Raw genomic sequence first — 19,887 nt, forward strand, 5'->3', positions numbered from 1 at the left:
GTATTCGGATTTTGGATATTTTGTGCAAAACGTCCAAAGTCGGACTTAGATACCATATCAAAAATGCCCCTTCACATATCCTGCCATCCTCAAAGAACACCTGCTACAGCTAAGTGACTTTGCTTCCTCTGAAGACAAGCAGGGTGTCATAGCTTTATATCTGGGACACCCTAGCTACAGACTGCCTTCAGGATAAAAGGGAAATATGTAGAAAATCCTGCTAATTTTCTCAGCATTTATGCATCAAAGGAGCATATAACCATAGGCACCTAGTTATAGAATTGAACTTTTCATATTTAATATTCTGGTTATGGGTATTTGGAGTGAGGCATATAGAAGGGAGGCTTTCAAGATAAAAAGTTCTGTGGCTGATATTCTATTCTGGTTGTAATTTTTAACACTAGGTACTACAGCAACAGCTGCAGCAAATGAAGGCAACTTACCAACTCAATCAGGAGAAACTAGAATACAACTTCCAAGTACTAAAAAAACGGGATGAGGAGAACACAATCACAAAATCTCAACAAAAGAGGAAGCTTAACCGGTAATCCCTTTCACATCGTTGTTCGGAAATAATCTAACCATTGATCACCAGAAAGTTAAAACAAACTTTCCATTTGCCAAGATCAAATATAGTTGTGAGTGTGACAATTTGAGCTGATGTAAGAATTGGATCAAAATATCACAGTTATGATCAAAATCTATGCTTACCATCCTGTTCTTAAGAGCTTCATTTTATTTGAAGCTTCAGTCTAAGAGCTAGTTATATGGAAGAAGTTTTCCCATTGTCCCCCGGATATATAGCGTGACTTAAGTTGTGCACGCAAATCCAGTCGTATTCTGGATTTGTGCGTGCAACAATTAGTTAACAAACCAATCAGTGCCAATAATTGCTACTTAACAATCAGTTATTGACACTGGCATTAATTAGAGCTGTCTAAGCGTATTCTGTAACATGATGTGCATAAATTCTAAGTTGCATAGTTGAAAATGGGGCATGGCCATGGGCACAGAATGGGTGGGTTGTGGGCATGTCTAAAATCTATGTGCATGATTATGCACCCAGTACACACATAATTTAGGCATAAGCATTTACACCAAGTTTTATTTGGCATAAATGCCCGTGACTAAATTTAGTCGCATGGATGGGCGCTTGGAAACCACTTGGAAATTTAGGCTTATTCTATAACGTATGCCTAAATTTATACATATCTTATAGAATATGCTTAGGGGTATTTTGTTTCGGCGCTGATTTTTTTTAGGCATGATATATGGAATCTAGTCCTGTATGCTTTATGGAAATAATATAGTATATCTGGCCCTAAGTTTATTAAAGCGTATTAGTTTTCTTACCTTCCATGGTCCTGTGGAGTTTTTTTTTTACAATTCTTTATTTATAAAATTGCACTTTTTGGTGCTCACATGTGAAAGATAGGGACACTTAGATTTCTGTGTTAGCAGTTAGAGCATTGACAACTTTTTTTTGTTTACTATTAAAGACATATAGAGGGGCATTTTCAAAAGAAACGTCTAAGTTGGAACTTGGACGTCTTTGTAAAACGTCCAAATTCGGAGGCGGAGAAAAGGTCATTTTTGAAAAAAGATGGACGTCCATCTTTGTTTTCGAAAATACCATGGACATCCTTGGATTTAGACATCTTTGATTTTTGGCCATTTTCAAAAACAAAGATGTCCAAATGCAAGAGGTCCAAAACAGAGGAGGAGTGGTGTAATGGTTAGTACAGCAGGCTTTGATCTTGGCAACATGGGTTCAGTTCCCACTGTTGTTCCTTGTGACTTTGGGCAAGTCAAATGCACAAAGGCCATTTTTGGTTATAGAGTCACAAAAGAGAGGGTAAAACAGCATACAAAATAGTACAGAAACAAAAAAGAAGCAACACTGGGCCTTCAGGATTGAGATAATCAATGTCTTTTTTATTATGAGATTGACTCGACATGGGCCGTGTTCGTCATACAAATGCCTGCCTCAGGGGTCTAACATAAAATAACATATAAATGTATTAGTCCTACATAATCATAAATAAAAGCATGCACATATAAAGAGCTTAAAATTTAAAATTTTTGTTAACCATAAATAGCAGTAAAACATGCACATATAAATAATGTATACAAAATACATATATACATGTAAAAACATATATGTGCAAATATATTTATAGAAAAATGCAAATATATGAAAACATGTATGTGTATATTTATAATTTAAAGAGACCAGTTATCATTCATAATTGCATGATTCAAAATGTCAACAAACACTTGCGTGATTTATGTCTTTAATTGCTGCAAATAAATACCCTATTTGACAGATATCAAAACACTGTTTGACAAATATGGAAATAATATTGTGCAAGAGGAGGACCAAACCTTAAATGTCAATAATATAGTTTGGACTAAGACAACTTGTCATTAGAGAGGAGCAGAGCAGGAGGATTCTTTGTTATGAACAAATGAAAAATGTATCCTACATCTAGGTATTCTGCTTGTGTGAGCAGAGGTGACTAGTATTTGATCTATCACATGGACGGGCATAATTGAATGGGGCCGGCCATCTATATGGCCGGCCCCGTAAAGCGGCGGCCGAACCGTATTTTCGAAATAAGATAGCCGGCTATCTTTTGTTTCGATAATACGGTTGGATCAGGCCAAATGTCAGCATTTGGGCCGGCTTTAGAGATGGCCAGCATTGGTTTCTGGCGATAATGGAAACTAATGCCAGTGATCTCAAACCCGGCCAAATCCAAGGCATTTGGATTACTTTCAAACTTTGTACTCTAGTCCACAAAGTAAAAGAATCTATGGTGATGCCCCGGGTTATAGGATTGATTTAATTGATCTTCCGGCGAGGAATAGGATCAGGTCATCTTGTACTTATATGAATCTTCATTACCCAAGTTGTATTGGTCTTAAGTACAAATCCAGCTACGCGTCTAATTTCTTCTACTTAAGTACGCAGATGTGGAATACATTACCGAACTGTGTGGAAACGCTACATGATCATCAAGACTTCAGGCGATCTTTAAAGACATTTGTTTTGTTGGGCCTATCCTACTGCTGCTACTCAATAGTCTCTACTTTGTATTGATTCAGAGGACAATTTTATTACATATTACTTTGTTTCTTATTTTACACATGTACGCCTCCCTTACCGGACCCTATTTATTATTGTCTTGTAAGCCACATTGAGCCTGCTTGTGTGTGGGAAAATGTGGGATACAAATGCTGCAAATAAATAAATAAATGAAGAATTCTTTCTTTGGCATTTTGATATATTTTTTTACATGACATGTATATGCATTTTTTGCATGTTTTTTATGGTATTTATTTTATATGCATGTTGATTTTATGGCACTATCTTATGCCTTTTTAATGTGGTTTAAGACTGCATTTGTCTGTCATAATTTATGATTCATCCCATGCCTTTTCTAGTCTTTTTTACCACCTTTTTTTAACAATTTGGTCATAAAGAGAATCACTGCACATACATTTGTGCTGTTTTTATGCTGTCATCGCATAATGAGGCTATGCATGCTGATTTCATTACATTTTGTTGTGGCTGCACTATATTGGCATATATCACTTTCCTTTTGAAAGTGCTGTTTGGAAAAAAATGTTTTGTGATTTGGGGGAAGAAGGGGAGGTGATCCTTGAGTCCCTCCAGTGGTCATCTGGGCATTTGGGGCACCTCTTGTGTGGAGTAGAGGAGTAGCCTAGTGGTTAGTACAGCAGACTTTGATCCTGGGGAAGTGGGTTCGATTCCCACTGCAGCTATTTTTTACAAAAACAGGTCTAGCTCAAAACGCCTAAGTTTTGTCGTTGTTTTGTTCCATTATTGCTGAAAGACGTCCATGTCATAGGAACGCCCAAGTCCCACCTTGAACACGCCCCTAGCATGCCCCCTTAAGATTTGGACATCCTTCTGATGGGCTTCAGAGAAAGACATCCAAAAAGAGGTTTTGATAATACTGATTTGGATGTATCTGTGAGATAAACGTCCAAATGCTGACTTATGTCACTTTTTGGACGTCTATCTCTTTTGAAAGTGAACCTGATAATCTCTTATGCGTCATAAGTATTCTTCCTTTCTTTGAAGACAAGATGGATCTAGTCACACAAAGGATGGCATCATTGTTGCATAGTGCCAATCAAATTTTCCACAACTTTCTAGAAAATAGTAGAAACACTTTTGGATCTACATGAAGGTTCTCACACACAATGTATTATGGTTCTTTTTTTTTGGCATAGTAGAATAGATGTTATTTTGTGTTAACAGTGGCCTGCCGATATTTGATCTTTTCAGCATCTTCTGCTTCAGGGTCTATTACTACACAGTTCACCTTTATTTGACATACTCCAATCAAAAAAGATATCAATGCAGTTTACAAGTAACTATAGAAAAACAAATGTATGAGAAAGGGAATAAAAAGTAGGAGAACACAATAGGAGGCATAGGCTAAAATTAACTTCAAATAGAGAAAAGAAGGAAGGGATAGGGCAATATTAACGGATAGCATAAGATGTGGAAGGGGGAGGGGTAGCAGAGACTAGGACTCAGGGGTGAGATTGATAGCTGCTAAGATTTACATGTGATGTTAGGTTCTTAATGTGGGGGAAATGTTTTCATAAAATAGTATGTTTTTAGTGCTTGTTTACATTTTTTTTAAGGGAGATCTCCAATCTACTATCAAGGGGAGTTCTATTCCAAAGTGATGGGACAACTATTGTAAAGCAAGAGGCATGGATTTTCTTAAACATTACCACTTGGTATGAGGGAATAATGAGTTTTGTTGAGCTGAGCATAGAGTACAGGTAGGGGTAAAGGGAATAAGTACATTACCATGAAATGAAGGAATTACTGGGTAGAAAACTTAGTGGACTATCATAAGAATCTTGGAGTACGGTATGAGAGAGGTATAGAGTAGAGGAGTGACTAAGAGGAGCATTTTCGCAAGAAACGTCTAAGTTGGAATTTGGACGTCTTTGTAAAACATCCAGATTTGGAGGCGGGGAAAAGGTCCATCTTTGTGTTTGAAAATACCATGGACGGCACCCCAACATAATAGACCATGACAAAAAAACCTGACAAAAAACCCCCAACAAAACAGACTAAAACCAAAACAGACCATGACAAAAAAAAACCCTCCCAAAAAAAACCCCAAGACAAAATAAACTCTATTTATTTATTTATTTATTGCATTTGTATCCCACATTTTCCCACCCATTTGCAGGCTCAATATGGCTTACAGTGTATCTTTATTGTTAGATAATAGATTGGAAGATAACAATTAGTGTTACATAGAGAACATAATAGAACTTAAACGATTGAATTAATCAAGAAATTAAACCAGCAGGTATAAGAGAAAAACAGTTCTGATTATAAGTAAAGTGGAGATGTGTTACATTTGCGTGGGCAGGGAAACCTCCTTAATCAAGCTGGATTATCTTGTCAAGCAGATTTATGATTCTCACTAGATACCAAGTGTGGATAGTGAAGTCAAGCCATAGGCAGGTGCCAGGACTTTCAAGTGGCAAGCAGTGGACTTTCTCAGTAAATCTATTTCATCAGTCCCTTTTGTCAGGAGTCTATTTTGTCAGGGACTTTTATGTCGGGAAATTTTTTTGTTTGAAACTTTTTTGTCTGGTTTCTTTTGACCGGTTTCTTTTGAAAGGGTGCCACCATTGGACGTCCTTAGATTTGGATGTCTTTGATTTTCGGCCATTTTCGAATGCAAATACGTCCGAGTCTAAAATGTCCAAAGTCAAGCCATTTGGATGTGGGAGGAGCCAGCATTTTTAGTAGACTGGTCTCCCTGACATGCCAGGACAGCAATCGGGCACTGTAGGGGGCACTGCAGTGGACTTCATAAAATGCTCCCAGGTACACAGCTCCCTTACCTCGTGTGTTGAGCCCCCCACAAACCCCTCCAAAACCCACTACCCCCATTGTACACCACTACTATAGCCCTTACGGGTGAAGGGGGGCACCTATATGTGGGTACAGAGGGTTTCTGGTGGGTTTTGGAGGGCTCCCTGTTTCCCCCACAAATGTAACAGGTAGGGGGTATGGGCCTGGGTCCATCTGTCTGAAGTGCACTGCACCTACTACTAAACTAGTCCAGGGACCTGCATGCGCTGTCATGGACCTAAGTATGATATCTGAGGCTGGCATAGAGGCTGGTAAGTAATATTTTTAATCATGTGTTTTGAGGGTGGGAGGGGGTTAGTGACCACTGGGGGAGTAATGGGAGGTCATCCTCGATTCCCTCCAGTGGTCATCTGGTCATTTTGGGCACCTTTTTGTGCCTTATTCGTAATAAATACAGGTCTGGATGAAAACGTCCAAATTTTCGTCCTGGATGTCTTTGCTTTGTTCCATTATGTCTCAAAGAGGTCCAAGTCTTAGGAACGCCCAAGTCCCGCCTTGAACATGCCTCCGATATGCCCCCCTTGAGATTTGGATGTCCTTGTGACGGACTTCCGAGAAAGACGTTCAAAATTGGGTTTCGATTATACCGATTTGGACGTTTCTGTGAGATGGATGTCCAAGTGCCGATTTATGTCGCTTTTTGGACATCCATCTCTTTTGAAAATGAGCCTGTCAGTCAAATTTCTTCTTACCTAAGATAAGCTTTACGGCAGTATTTTGAAATAATTACAGTCAATGCAGCTGAGAAGATTTCAAGTCTGAGAGTAGAGAATTACAGTAGTCCTGTCTAGAAAGGACAAGGGAGTGGACTAGAAGCCACAGCGCTGTGGTATCTAGAAGAGGATGAACAGATTGAAGTTGTCATAAGATGAAGAATGATTTTTTTGATGAAGTTGGAAACTAAGGCTTCTATCCATAGTGACATCTAGAAGTTTAACGGCATTGCAAAGGGGATGGAAATGCCGCAGATGGTAGGCAGACTAGGGAGAGCTAACATAAGTAGTTCTGTATGGGTTAATCTTGAGATGGTTATTAGTAAGCTAATCTTCAGTAATATCAAGTTTAGTGGGAGAGGAATATAAGTGGGAGAAAAAGGGTCAACAACAGAGAGCAGCTGGATTTCATTGGCATAAATGAAGAAATTTAAGTTTAGGGATTGGATAAGCAGTACAAGTGATGCAAGATAAATATTAAAAAGAATAGGGCCAAGGATGGAATGATGGAACCCTAGCGTACACTGCAGGGGAGAGCGTGAGAAGTGGAAGTTGAACCATGCTAGTACACCTGAAAAGATCTGTCAGTAAGGTAGGACTGAAACAATGTATGAACAGTGCCAGTAATATTCAAATCTGTTAAGCACTGGAGAAGAATAGTATGGTTAACCAGATTGAAGGCTTTGGAGAGGTCTAGTGAGTGCAGAAGGACTTTACTGCTGGATTCAAGAATAAGTCCAATGAAATAAATCAGTGCTAATAAAGTGTGTCTGAAACTAGTTTGTTTGGGGTAAAGAGCATTACTTTTTCCAAAAAGAATACAAGTTGGGTGAAGACCAGTTTCTCTGTTAAATTTGATAAAAAAGGCAGATTGGAGATCGGGTGACAGATGAGGCTGAGGCATCAGACAGGATCTTCCAGCTGTGGAGAAATAATAGCTTGTTTTCTTTGGGCAGGGAATATACCAGTCTGGAGGCTAGAGTGAATGATAGTATGTCAGTAGGGAGGAAAGGGATCAGAGAATTGTTATAAAAATGTAGTCAAGAGAGGAGCATTGAAAGAAGTAGAAGAGGGAGATGGAAGCGTGAAGGTGTGTAAAAGGGCATAGTAGTGGCAGAAGTATTCATCGTAATGGCCAATGAGTCTGGATCTAGGGTAGTGCTAATAGACATGGTAGAGGACACAATGCTAGGAGAAGGAGCAGGAGAAGTATTTGTGTTAACAGAATGGGTTGGGAGGCAGAAGAAGAAATGGTAGTACTGAAGACCTGCAGTGAGGTACAAAGGAGGTTAACTTATTGAATAAAGCCAGAGGCAAGGATGTCTGCTGAGAGATCTGTACATAGACTAGGGGACACTTAATGAAGTTACACGGTAATACTTTAAAATGAATAGGAGGAAATATTTTTTCTTTTTTTTTTTAAGTATGTTTATTATTTTCCATATATCAAAATCCAATGCACTTTTCAATATCACAACGCAACCTGTATACAACTTCTTTTAATAATATACAACATACCCCAACCCTTTTCACCCTTCCCATCTTCCCCTCCCCCCCCCCCCTGCTATCCCTCTCCATTCCATGTATGGGGTCCAGGTTTAAAAGAACTTTACCACCTGACCATGTCTCAAAGCTGTCATTTTATCCATTACACAGCAAAAGTCTACCTTTGCGAATACCTGCTCTATGGTTGGGGCCTTGGAGGAAATATTTTTTCAATCAACAGTTAAGCTCTGGAACTCGTTGCCAAAGGATGTGGTTTACAGTGGATAGCATATATGGATTTAAAAAAGGTTTGGACAAGTTTCTGGAGGAAAAGTCCATAGTCTGCTATTGAGAGAGACATGGAGGAAGTCACTGCTTGTCCTGGGATCGGTAGCATAGAATCTTGCTAATATTTAGGATTCTTTCAGGTCATTCCTTCATTTAATGGTAATTACTTATTCCCTGTATCCCTACCTGTACTCTACACTCAGCTCAACAAAATCTTCTCATTATTCCCTCCTACCATGCAGTAACGTTTAAGCAACCCATGCCTCTTGTTTTAAAGTAGTTGCACCAGCACTATAGACTTCCCCTTGATATTAGATTGGAGACCTTCCTTAAAAAAATTAAACAAGCACTAAAAACATACTAATTTATGAAAGCATATCTGCCACATTAAGAGGGGCATAATCGAAAGGGACGCCCAAGTTTTCCTGGGAACGTCCTCGCAGGATGGCTCCAGTAAGGGGCGGGGAAACCCGTATTATCGAAACAAGATTGGCAGCCATCTTTCATTTTGATAATATGGTCGGGGACGCCCAAATCAGCAAATTTAGGTTGACCTTAGAGATTGTCGTCCTTAAAGATGGTCGTCCCTGATTTTCGGCGATAATGGAAACTGAGGACGCCCATCTCAGAAATGACCAAATCGAAGCCATTTGCTCGTGGGAGGAGCCAGCATTCGTAGTGCACTGGTCCTACTAACAACGGAAAAAGCCCTTCCCTTACCGATCCCTTAGCGATTCAGAAAGGAACGGGCATGCATGAAGGAAATTGCATGCAAATGAGCTGCTCGCTGTTAGCTCGTTTACACACGATTTCCTTCCTAGGGAGGGGAAGCCAGTGCAGCGCAGCCAAGCATTATGCATGGCTGCTCTGTGCATGCCAAAGACGGCTTCATACATGCAGACAAGCTGCGTGTATAATAGCCGTCTACAACCTTAGAAAAACACAAGTCCAGGTGAAAACGTCCAAGTGTTCGTCAGGGACGTCTTTTTTTATTTTTAAGAGTACGGGTGAAGGACGTCCTTCGCTATGCCTCTGTCCCTGTGACGGACGTCCAAAATGTGAATGTTTCTGTGAGAAGGCTGTCCATGCCTTTGCTATGCCTCTGACACCCCCTTTATTTATTTTGGATTTTGGATCACAAGTAGCAGCAGTGGGATTTCAACTGTAACCTCTGGATTGCAAGACCAGTGCTCTAACCACTAGGCCACTCCTTCACTCCACTCCACTCCCTTGAAATTTGGCCGTCCCTGTGGGGGGGGGGGGGGCAGTTGAGGACATCCAAAATGTTTGAAAGAAGGACGTCCTCGCCCTCGTTATGCCTCCGCTGACACACACATACCTTCCCCCCCCAGGGACCTGCATACTGCCCCCCCACAGGGACGGCCAAATTTCAAGAGATTGGAGCGGAGTGGAGGAGTGGCCTAGTGGTTAGAGCACTGGTGTTGTAATCCAGAGGTAGCCAGTTCAAATCCCACTGCTGCTACTTGTGATCCAAAATCCAAATAAATAAATAAAGGGGGTGTCAGAGGCATAGTAAAGGCATGGACATCCTTCTCACAGAAACATCCACATTTTGGTCGTCCTCAACTGCCATTGCAGGGACGGAGGCATAGGAAGGATGTCCTCAACTGCCGTCGCAGACATGGAGGCATAGCTAAGGATGTCCTTCACCCATACTCTAAAAAAAAAAAAGACAAAAGTTTTTAAAGTTGTATTTTTCGGGGTGGGAGGTGGTTAGTGACCACCGGGGGAGACAGGGGAGGTCATCCCCGATTCCCTCCGGTGGTCGTCTGGTCATTTAGGGCACATTTTTGTGGCTTGGTCGTAAAAAAAAAAGGACCAAGTAAAGTCGGCCAAGTGTTCGTCAGGGATGCCCTTCTTTTTTCCATTATCGCTTGAGGATGCCCATCTGTTAGGCATGCCCCAGTCCCGCCTTCGCTACGCCTCTGACACGCCCCCGGGAACTTTGGTCGTCCCCGTGACGGGAAGCAGTTGGAGACGCCCAAAATCGGCTTTCGATTATGCCAATTTGGGCGAACCTGAGAGAAGGACGCCCATCTCCCGATTTGTGTGGAAAGATGGGCGCCCTTTTCTTTTGAAAATAAGCCTGTAAGTAACCCAACATCACCTGTAGGTCTCAGCAGCTATCAATCTTGTCCCCGTGTCTTGTTCTTTGCTCTGAATTGGCCACTGTTGGAAACATTGGTCTGACCCAGTATAGCTATTCTTATGACAAAGGGAGAAGGTTACAGCAGGGGCAGAGTGAGAGTGATCTGGGCTCCCAGACACTGAGAGTAGTCTGGGCCCCCCACCCAGCTGCTGCCTGACACCCCCCTGTACTGCCGCCCGCCGCCCCCTACCATTGCAGCTGATGCCCCCTGCCATTCTGGTTCTTTCCTGCCCACTGCAGTGCCGCTATTCCCCCGCCCTCAGATGCAAATTTCAAAAACTGACATATTTCAATCACTATAGGTTAACAAATACAAATAAAACAAAAAATGGAAAATATGATGATACCATATTATTGGACTAAATACATTTTCAATTAGCTTTCAGAGGCCGAAACCTCTTTCCTCAGGTCAGGACAGTATACTGCTGTTACGGTATTCTGTTCTGACATGAGAAAGGAGGGTTGGATCTCCAAATATTAGTCAAAAATGTATTAAAATTAGTCCAATAAAGATATCACCTTATTTCCATTTTCTGTATTTATTAACACAGCTACCACACTACTTTATCCTAAACTAAAAATAAAATTCATTTTTTCCTACCTTTGTTGTCTGGCTGTTTACTTTTTCTAATTGTTTTGGTCCCAGTCTCTTGTTTCTTCTTTCCTCAATCTCTTCTTAACTCTCATCAGCGTCTGCCCCTCTCTCCCCCCCCCCCCCTTTCTATCCAGCATCTGCTCCCACTCTATCTCTCCCCTTTCCATCCAGCATCTGACCCCTCTCTCTCCCCTTTGTCCTTTCCGTCCAGTGTCTGACTCCTCTCTCACCCCTTTCTGTCCTGCGTCTGCCCCCTCTCTCCCCCTTTTCATCCAGCATCTGACCCTTCTCTCTCCTCACTTCCATCCAGAGTCTCCTCTTTTTCTCCCTCCTCCATCCAGCATCTGGCCCCTCTCTCTCTCTTCATTTTCATCCACTCAGGCCCCTCTCTCTCCCCAGTTCCATCCAATATCTGCATCCTCTCTCTCCCTTCCATCCGGCATCTATCCCCTCCTCTCCCCATTTCCATCTGGCACCTGTCCCTTCTCTCCCTCTTATCCAGTGTCTGTCCCTCCTCTCCTTCTTTCCATCTGACATCTGTCCCCTCTCTCCTTCTCATCCAGCATCTGTCCCATTTTTCCTCCCTTCCATCCATCCAGCATCTGTTCCCTCTCTCCACTTTTCTCCATCCAGTCTGTCCCCCACCCCCTCCATCCAGTGTTTCAGTCTTTTTTTTCAGCCCTCCAACACACAACCCCTCTCCCCCCCCCCCCCCCCCCACCGAACACCCTCACTGCCACTGGCACACCAGGCTGTCCCCACTCCTACCCAGTATCCTCCTGCCGCAGCCACCACTGCTGCTGCTGCTGTTTCAGCAGTGGTGGCAAAAACAGAAAAAAGATCACGGCCGGAACGTGGGGCTGCACTGTTCCTGCTTGCGGCTGACTGCCTCTGCCCTGGAACAGGAAATTCTGTCAGAGGAAGGCGGGACCGGCAACCATGAGCAGGAACAGTGCGGCCCCGCGCCACAATCTTTTTTTCTGTTTTTGCTGCCACTGCTGTAAGCAGCATCAGCAGTGGTGGCCACGGCAGGAGGGTATTGGGTGGGAGTGGGGAGAGCGGTGGGCATCCAGGCAGAGCCTCTGGGCCCCCTAGAGCCTCTAGGCCCACGGGCAGTGCCCTGTTGCCTGAATGGTCAGTCCGCTCCTGGGTTACAGTTAGTTATAGTTATACTTTTTATATTCTGTTAGTTCCTGTCAATGGTTCTATGCAGATTACAAACAAGTAGACTAAATTTTATATCTAGGAACTTACAGATTAATACAAGATAAAAGGCATACTAATAGCAAACTTAGGGTCCTGTTTACTAAGGTGTGCTAGCGTTTTTAGCGCACTAAAATTAGCATATGCTAAACGCTAGACACCCATATATTCCTATAGGCATCTCTAGCGTTAACATGAGCTAAAAACGCTAGCATGCCTCTAGCGTGGCTTAGTAAACAGGGCCCCTCATGCCATCTTAGTAGAAGATATTTTTGAAGCAGGACAGTTTTGATAGCTTTTTTAAAAATAGCATAGCTAAATAAAATTTTATTTCACTAGGTAGAGTAGACCAAGCACTAGCAGTTTGATAAGAAAATAAAGAGGAAAATACTTTCACAGATGAAATACCTCTAGGATATGGAAAGGATAAAACCATAGAATGCATGTTAGGTGATATTGGTTAACTGCTGGCCTGAAGATAAGTTGAAACATATACTTCGTCACTGTGCCATAAAGGATCTTAAATATCAGAGAGTAACGTTTGTAGAGAACTTTGGCTTCTAAGGAGAGCCAGAGCAGTAGAGCAAAAATAGTGGCTTTCTTATATTTTTCATGAGAAAATATTAAATGAACTACATTCTGTACAGATTGCAGTCTTTTCCATAGATATTTAGAAATGCCCAGATAAACAATATTACAATAATAAAATAATCTAGTTTGCTCAGGATCAGGGATTGACCCACATATTTAAACTTATCTTAAATATATTTACAGATTCTTCTTAATTTTCTCAGTGTCCTGAAACAACTTTTTACCAGATGATTGATATAAGATTCTGTTATTGGGTCGATCAATTATAATTCCTAATATTTAGTTTCAGGTGACTAGTACACATCTATTCACCAATGAAAGAGATACAACTTGATATCTCATAATGCATCCCACTTATTTTGGATAGTACTGGTAGTAAGATGTTGATATTATCTGCATAAATAAAAATCTGGTAGCCTACCCGTTCTAGTTTCTTCCCTAGGGAAGACATTAATAGGTTGAATAAAATGGGCGATAGAAGTGCCCCATGTTTCACAGATGTATTATCAGAGAAAGTCCCATTCATTTTAACTGTATAAGATCTGGTTGTGAGGAATTCAATCTAACACATTTCAATACTATCCAAAATATGCAATTACAAATTGATTGTCCAAGTTGAATTTGAATTGCATAATAGCTTGTTTTCCTTTTCTTAGTAAATGCCTGATCTGTATCACCAAGGTTCCTAACACTGTCTCTCTGCTGTGATCAGCATGGAAATCAGATTGAGAGGGTTGGAGAAGGTTCCTAACACTGTCTCTTTGCTGTGATGAGCAAGGAAAGTGGATTGAGAAGTATGTAGAATGTTAAATTAGTCTCATTTTGTGCCCATACATATAATGTTAATGAAATAAGGGATAGATGCTACTGGTCTGTAGTTGGCAGCGTCATTTGAAGGAGGTTTTAAAATTTTCATTATAGGTGGTAGTCTTGCTTGAGGAACTTAAAAAGCTTGGAAGAAGTTGGTTCTTTTTGAGGCCAAGCAGTAAAAAAAGGTCTCTTTTTAACCATAGTAATTGAAAGTTGATAAGAATAAGAGAGCTCCTTGAAGGCCTGCAAGTATTCAGTAAAGTAGGAATGATGCAATCTGCATTCTAATGGATGAGGTTGTCTCCTCAAAAGCAGAATTAGAGATGGAACCATGGGAATGAGTGCCTATTATGAGGTGTACAAGTTATAAGAGAGGCTTTTTTGCCAAAGGCAGATCAAAGGGTGGAGTAGAGTAAAGACACATGATATTGCAAAGAGAGAGCATTGGAATTGCTTGGCATAGGGGAGCAGTTAGCTAGAAAGGTATTAATGCTAACATTATTATTTATTTATTTATTTATTTGTTTGTTTGTTTGTTGCATTTGTATCCCACCTTATCCCACCTCTTTGCAGGCTCAAAGTGGCTTACAATACATCATGAGTAATGGAAGAATGTTAGTAGATAGATATTTGGTATTACAGGATCTTGGTCAGCATGATGTTAATAAAACAAACAAACTAAACGAAGTCATAGTATACAAGCAGATATTAAGAAACAGTTCTGAATATGGATGTGCGCGTTGTGCATGTTTACATTTGTTGATCTTTGTGGTACGCTTTATTAAAGAGATGTGTCTTCAGTAGTATGCGGAAGTTCGTTCTTTCGTATATCGATTTCAAACTGCGCGGCAGTATGTTCCATAACTGTGTGCTCAGGTAGGTAAAGTTTGACGCATGCATTGTTTTGTATTTCATTCCTTTACAGTTGGGGAAGTGCAGATCAAGGAATGTACGGGATGATCTTTTGGCATTCCTAGGTGGTAGGTCTATCAGGTCTGACATGTAAGCTGGTGCGTCACCATGGATAATTTTATGAAATAGAAGGCATATTTTGAACGTGATGCGTTTCTTAAGTGGGAGTCAGTGTAATTTTTCTCGTAGGGGCTTGGCGCTTTCAAACTTTGGTTTGCCAAATATGAGTCTGGCTGCAGTGTCCTGGGCTGTCTGGAGTTTCTTGATAATTTGTTCTTTGCAGCCGGCATATAGTGCGTTGCAATAGTCTAAATGACTGAGCACCATTGATTGTACCAGGTGGCGGAAAACATTCCTTGGGAAGAAAGGTCTTATTATTTTTAATTTCCACATTGAGTGGAACATCTTTTTGGTTGTGTTTTTCGTGTGGTTCTCTAGTGTTAGGAGTCGATCAATAGTGACTCCAAGAATTTTTAGGGTTTCTGAGATAGGAAGGTTTAGAGTTGGTGTGTTAATGGTGGTGAATTCTTTCTTGTTGTGTTGTGAGGTGAGTATTAGGCACTGGGTTTTGTCTGCATTAAGTTTTAGCCAAAATGCGTCTGCCCAAGAATGCATGATGTTGAGACTTTGGTTGATGTCATTGGAAATTTCTTTTAGGTCTTGTTTGAATGGGATGTAGATCGTTACATCATTTGCGTAAATGTATGGATTAAGGTTTTGATTTGATAGTAATTTGGCCAAGGGTATCATCATTAAGTTGAATAGAGTCGGTGAGAGGGGGGATCCTTGTGTTCTCCGAGGACAAGCAGGCTGCTTGTTCTCACGACTGGGTGACGTCCGCGGCAGCCCCCACCAACCGGAAGAAGCTTTGCGGGCGGTCCGCACGCGGGGCACGCCCACCGCGCATGCGCGGCCTTCTTCCCGCTCGTGCGTGACCGTTCCCGCCAGTCTTTTCTTTTCCGCGCCTGAGGAGAGTCGTGCCGTCGCCGCTCTCCCTTCGCAGCCCCGGAAAGACCGTTGCGTTTACGCGATTTTGTTTAATTTTCATTTTATTCGGTTGCCGCGTGCTCCAGTTTTTCTTTTCTTCAAAAAAAAAAAAAAAGAGCATGTGCTCCTTTTTCCTCGTTTTGCGCGATCGATTTATTTTTTCGAGGTGTGATTTCCGCCACCATCGACGACTTTAACTTCGCCGACGTGATTTTTCCGTCGATGTCCTCGAAGGTCCCGAGTGGATTTAAGAAGTGTGGTCGGTGCGGCCGGCCGATCTCGCAGACCGACACCCACGCTTGGTGCCTCCAGTGCCTCGGGCCGGAGCACAATATCAAGTGGTGTTCTCTGTGTCTCGGTCTCCGGAAACGGACTCAGGTTGCGAGGCAAGTTCTGCGGGACCGCCTTTTTGGAACTTGCGCCGGCCCCTCGACTTCGACGGCATCGGTATCGACGCCCGGTCCTTCGGTACCGGTATCGATGCCCGAAAAATCGGCATCGATGGCATCGACCCCAGGAGAACAGGTCCCGTCGGCCCGCCGGTCCTCCGGTGAGGGTAGAGGTGAGAGACCGCGTGGGCAGTCGGCCCCGGTCACTCCTTCAGCCCGTGGCCCTCGGGACCGAACCCTGTCTGACCCGGTTCCTCGGGACCGAGGGGGATCGACCTCCTCCTCCTCCATACCACCCGGCACCGGTGACGGGCACCGTAAGAAGGCAAAGAAGCACCGTCACCGGTCGCCCTCGACGCATCCGGCTCTCGGTACCGGAGAGGAGTCGACGCCGAAGCGTCCACGTCGAGAGGAGAGGTCCCCCTCGGTGGTGGAGGTACCGCCACGTCAGGGTCCCAGCACTTCGGTGCAGTCTTCTGGACCTGAGCAGCTTCCGGCACCGATGCCTCTACCGGCCCCCACGTCTTTCCCGACAGCGGGCCTGGACGAGTGCCTCCGAGCCATCCTTCCGGGGATCCTGGAAGGGCTGATGCGCCAGGCTGTGCCGGCGCCGGGGGTGCTTGCGCCCTCGGCGCCGATGACTGTGGCGCCGGCGAGCTCTAGCCCGGTGCCGAGGCCGTCGACGCCGCCGCCGCTTGCGGCGCCGGTCTCGACCGCCACGCAGGTGGAGTCAACGTCGATGGAGGGAGCTTCGTCCCCGCCGGCGCGGGAGTCCACCCTCGATGACATCGAGGCCTCGGCGCCTCGACGTCGAGCCGGGCCCGGTTCAGGACTCAGCTACATGAGCTTATGTCCGATACCGAGGAAGAGGCCTCGTGGGGGGAAGAGGAGGACCCCAGATATTTCTCCTCAGAGGAGTCTGCGGGTCTTCCCTCGGACCCCATGCCTTCACCTGAGAGGAAGCTCTCGCCTCCTGAGAGTCTCTCTTTTGCCTCCTTTGTGCGGGATATGTCTATTTGCATTCCCTTTCCCGTGGTCTCTGTGGATGAGCCGAGGGCTGAGATGCTCGAGGTCCTCGACTATCCATCACCACCTAGAGAGTCCACCACAGTAACGCTGCACAATGTCCTCAAGGAGACACTGCTTCGGAACTGGATGCGACCATTATCTAATCCCACCATCCCCAAGAAAGCAGAGTCCCAGTACAGGATCCACTCGGACCCAGAGTTAATGCGGCCACAATTGCCCCATGACTCGGCGGTCGTGGATTCTGCTCTCAAGAGGGCACGGAGTTCGAGGGATACCGCCTCGGCGCCCCCGGGGCGGGAGTCTCGCACTCTGGACTCGTTTGGGAGGAAGGCCTACCAATCCTCCATGCTCGTGACCCGCATCCAGTCATACCAGCTCTATACGAGCATCCACATGCGGAACAATGTGAAGCAGCTGGCGGACCTGGTCGATAAGCTCCCGCCGGAGCAGTCCAGGCCTTATCAGGAGGTGGTCAGGCAGCTGAAGGCGTGCAGAAAGTTCCTGTCCAGGGGTATCTATGACACCTGTGACGTGGCATCTCGTGCTGTGGCCCAAGGTATAGTGATGCGCAGGCTCTCATGGCTGCGCGCCTCTGACCTGGACAACCGCACCCAGCAGAGACTGGCCGATGTCCCTTGCCGGGGGGATAACATTTTTGGTGAGAAGGTCGAGCAGCTGGTGGACCAACTGCATCAGCGGGAAACCGCCCTCGACAAGCTCTCCCACCGGGCGCCTTCAGCATCCACCTCAGCAGGTGGATGTTTTTCCCGGGCCTGGCAGGCTGCGCCCTATTCCTTTGCAAGGCGTAGGTACACCCAGCCGGCCCGAAGGCCTCGCCAGGCACAGGGACAGCCCCAGCGCGCTCGTTCTCGTCAACAGCGTGCGCCTAAGCAGCCCCCTGCGCCTCCACAGCAAAAGCCGGGGACGGGCTTTTGACTGGATCCACGGGAACATAGCCGCCCTCAAAGTGTCCGTACCGGACGATCTGCCGGTCGGAGGGAGGTTAAAATTTTTTCACCAAAGGTGGCCTCTCATAACCTCCGACCAGTGGGTTCTCCAAGTAGTGCGGTGCGGATACGCCCTGAATTTGGCCTCCCTGCCACCAAATTGTCCTCCGGGAGCTCAATCCTTCAGCTCCCATCACAAGCAGGTACTTGCAGAGGAACTCTCCGCCCTTCTCAGCGCCAATGCGGTCGAGCCCGTACCACCCGGGCAGGAAGGGCAGGGATTCTATTCCAGGTACTTCCTTGTGGAAAAGAAAACAGGGGGGATGCGTCCCATCCTAGACCTGAGAGGCCTGAACAAATTCCTGGTCAAAGAAAAGTTCAGGATGCTTTCCTTGGGCACCCTTCTGCCAATGATTCAGAAAAACGATTGGCTATGTTCCCTGGATTTAAAGGATGCATACACTCACATCCCGATACTGCCAGCTCACAGACAGTATCTCAGATTCCGCCTGGGCACACGGCACTTTCAGTATTGTGTGCTGCCCTTTGGGCTCGCCTCTGCCCCACGAGTGTTTACAAAGTGCCTCGTGGTGGTGGCGGCGTATCTACGCAAGCTGGGAGTGCACGTGTTCCCATATCTCGACGATTGGCTGGTCAAGAACACCTCGGAGGCAGGAGCCCTCCGGTCCATGCAGTGCACTACTCAACTCCTGGAGCTGCTGGGGTTTGTGATAAATTACCCAAAGTCCCATCTCCAGCCAACCCAGTCTCTGGAATTCATAGGAGCTCTGCTGAATACCCAGATGGCTCAGGCCTTCCTTCCCGAAGCGAGGGCCCACAACCTCTTGTCCCTGGCTTCGCAGGCCAGAGCGTCTCAGCAGGTCACAGCTCGGCAGATGTTGAGACTTCTGGGTCATATGGCCTCCACAGTCCATGTGACTCCCATGGCTCGTCTTCACATGAGATCTGCTCAATGGACCCTAGCTTCCCAGTGGGTTCAAGCCACCGGGAATCTAGAAGATGTCATCCGCCTCTCCACCAGTTGCCGCACTTCACTGCTCTGGTGGACCATCCGGACCAATTTGACCCTGGGACGTCCATTCCAAATTCCGCAGCCCATGAAAGTGCTGACGACGGATGCATCTCGCCTGGGGTGGGGAGCTCATGTCGATGGGCTTCACACCCAGGGTCTGTGGTCCCTCCAGGAAAAGGATCTGCAGATCAACCTCCTGGAGCTCCGAGCGATCTGGAACGCACTGAAGGCTTTCAGAGATCGGCTGTCCTACCAAATTGTTCAAATTCGGACAGACAATCAGGTTGCAATGTATTACACCAACAAGCAGGGGGGCACCGGATCTCGCCCCTTGTGTCAGGAAGCCGTCGGCATGTGGCGGTGGGCTTGCCAGTCCGGCATGCTCCTCCAAGCCACATACCTGGCAGGTGTAAACAACAGTCTGGCCGACAGACTGAGCAGAGTCATGCAACCGCACGAGTGGTCGCTTCATTCCAGAGTGGTACGCAAGATCTTCCGAGAGTGGGGCACCCCCTCGGTGGACCTTTTCGCCTCTCAGACGAACCACAAGCTGCCTCTGTTCTGTTCCAGACTACAGGCCCACGGCAGACTGGCGTCGGATGCCTTTCTCCTCCATTGGGGGACCGGCCTCCTGTATGCTTATCCTCCCATACCTTTGGTGGGGAAGACCTTACTGAAGCTCAAGCAAGACCACGGCACCATGATTCTGATAGCGCCCTTTTGGCCCCGTCAGATCTGGTTCCCTCTTCTTCTGGAGTTGTCCTCAGAAGAACCGTGGAGATTGGAGTGTT

At 45.1% G+C, this 19,887-nt stretch overlaps 1 protein-coding gene across 2 annotated transcripts in view; it reads left to right on the plus strand.

Annotated features, from left to right (window-relative positions):
* The window catches only part of DRC1 (dynein regulatory complex subunit 1), a 232,807-nt gene that overhangs the window by 128,537 nt on the left and 84,383 nt on the right, over positions 1-19,887 (plus strand). For both annotated transcript variants that reach the window (XM_030198650.1, XM_030198651.1), the window contains exon 8: positions 405-544. In XM_030198650.1, coding sequence (XP_030054510.1) covers positions 405-544 — 140 coding nt within the window. The remainder of the gene's footprint in view (positions 1-404; positions 545-19,887) is intronic.

This window comes from Microcaecilia unicolor, chromosome 3 (genome assembly GCF_901765095.1).
Source record: "Microcaecilia unicolor chromosome 3, aMicUni1.1, whole genome shotgun sequence".
NCBI classification, from domain to species: domain Eukaryota; kingdom Metazoa; phylum Chordata; class Amphibia; order Gymnophiona; family Siphonopidae; genus Microcaecilia; species Microcaecilia unicolor.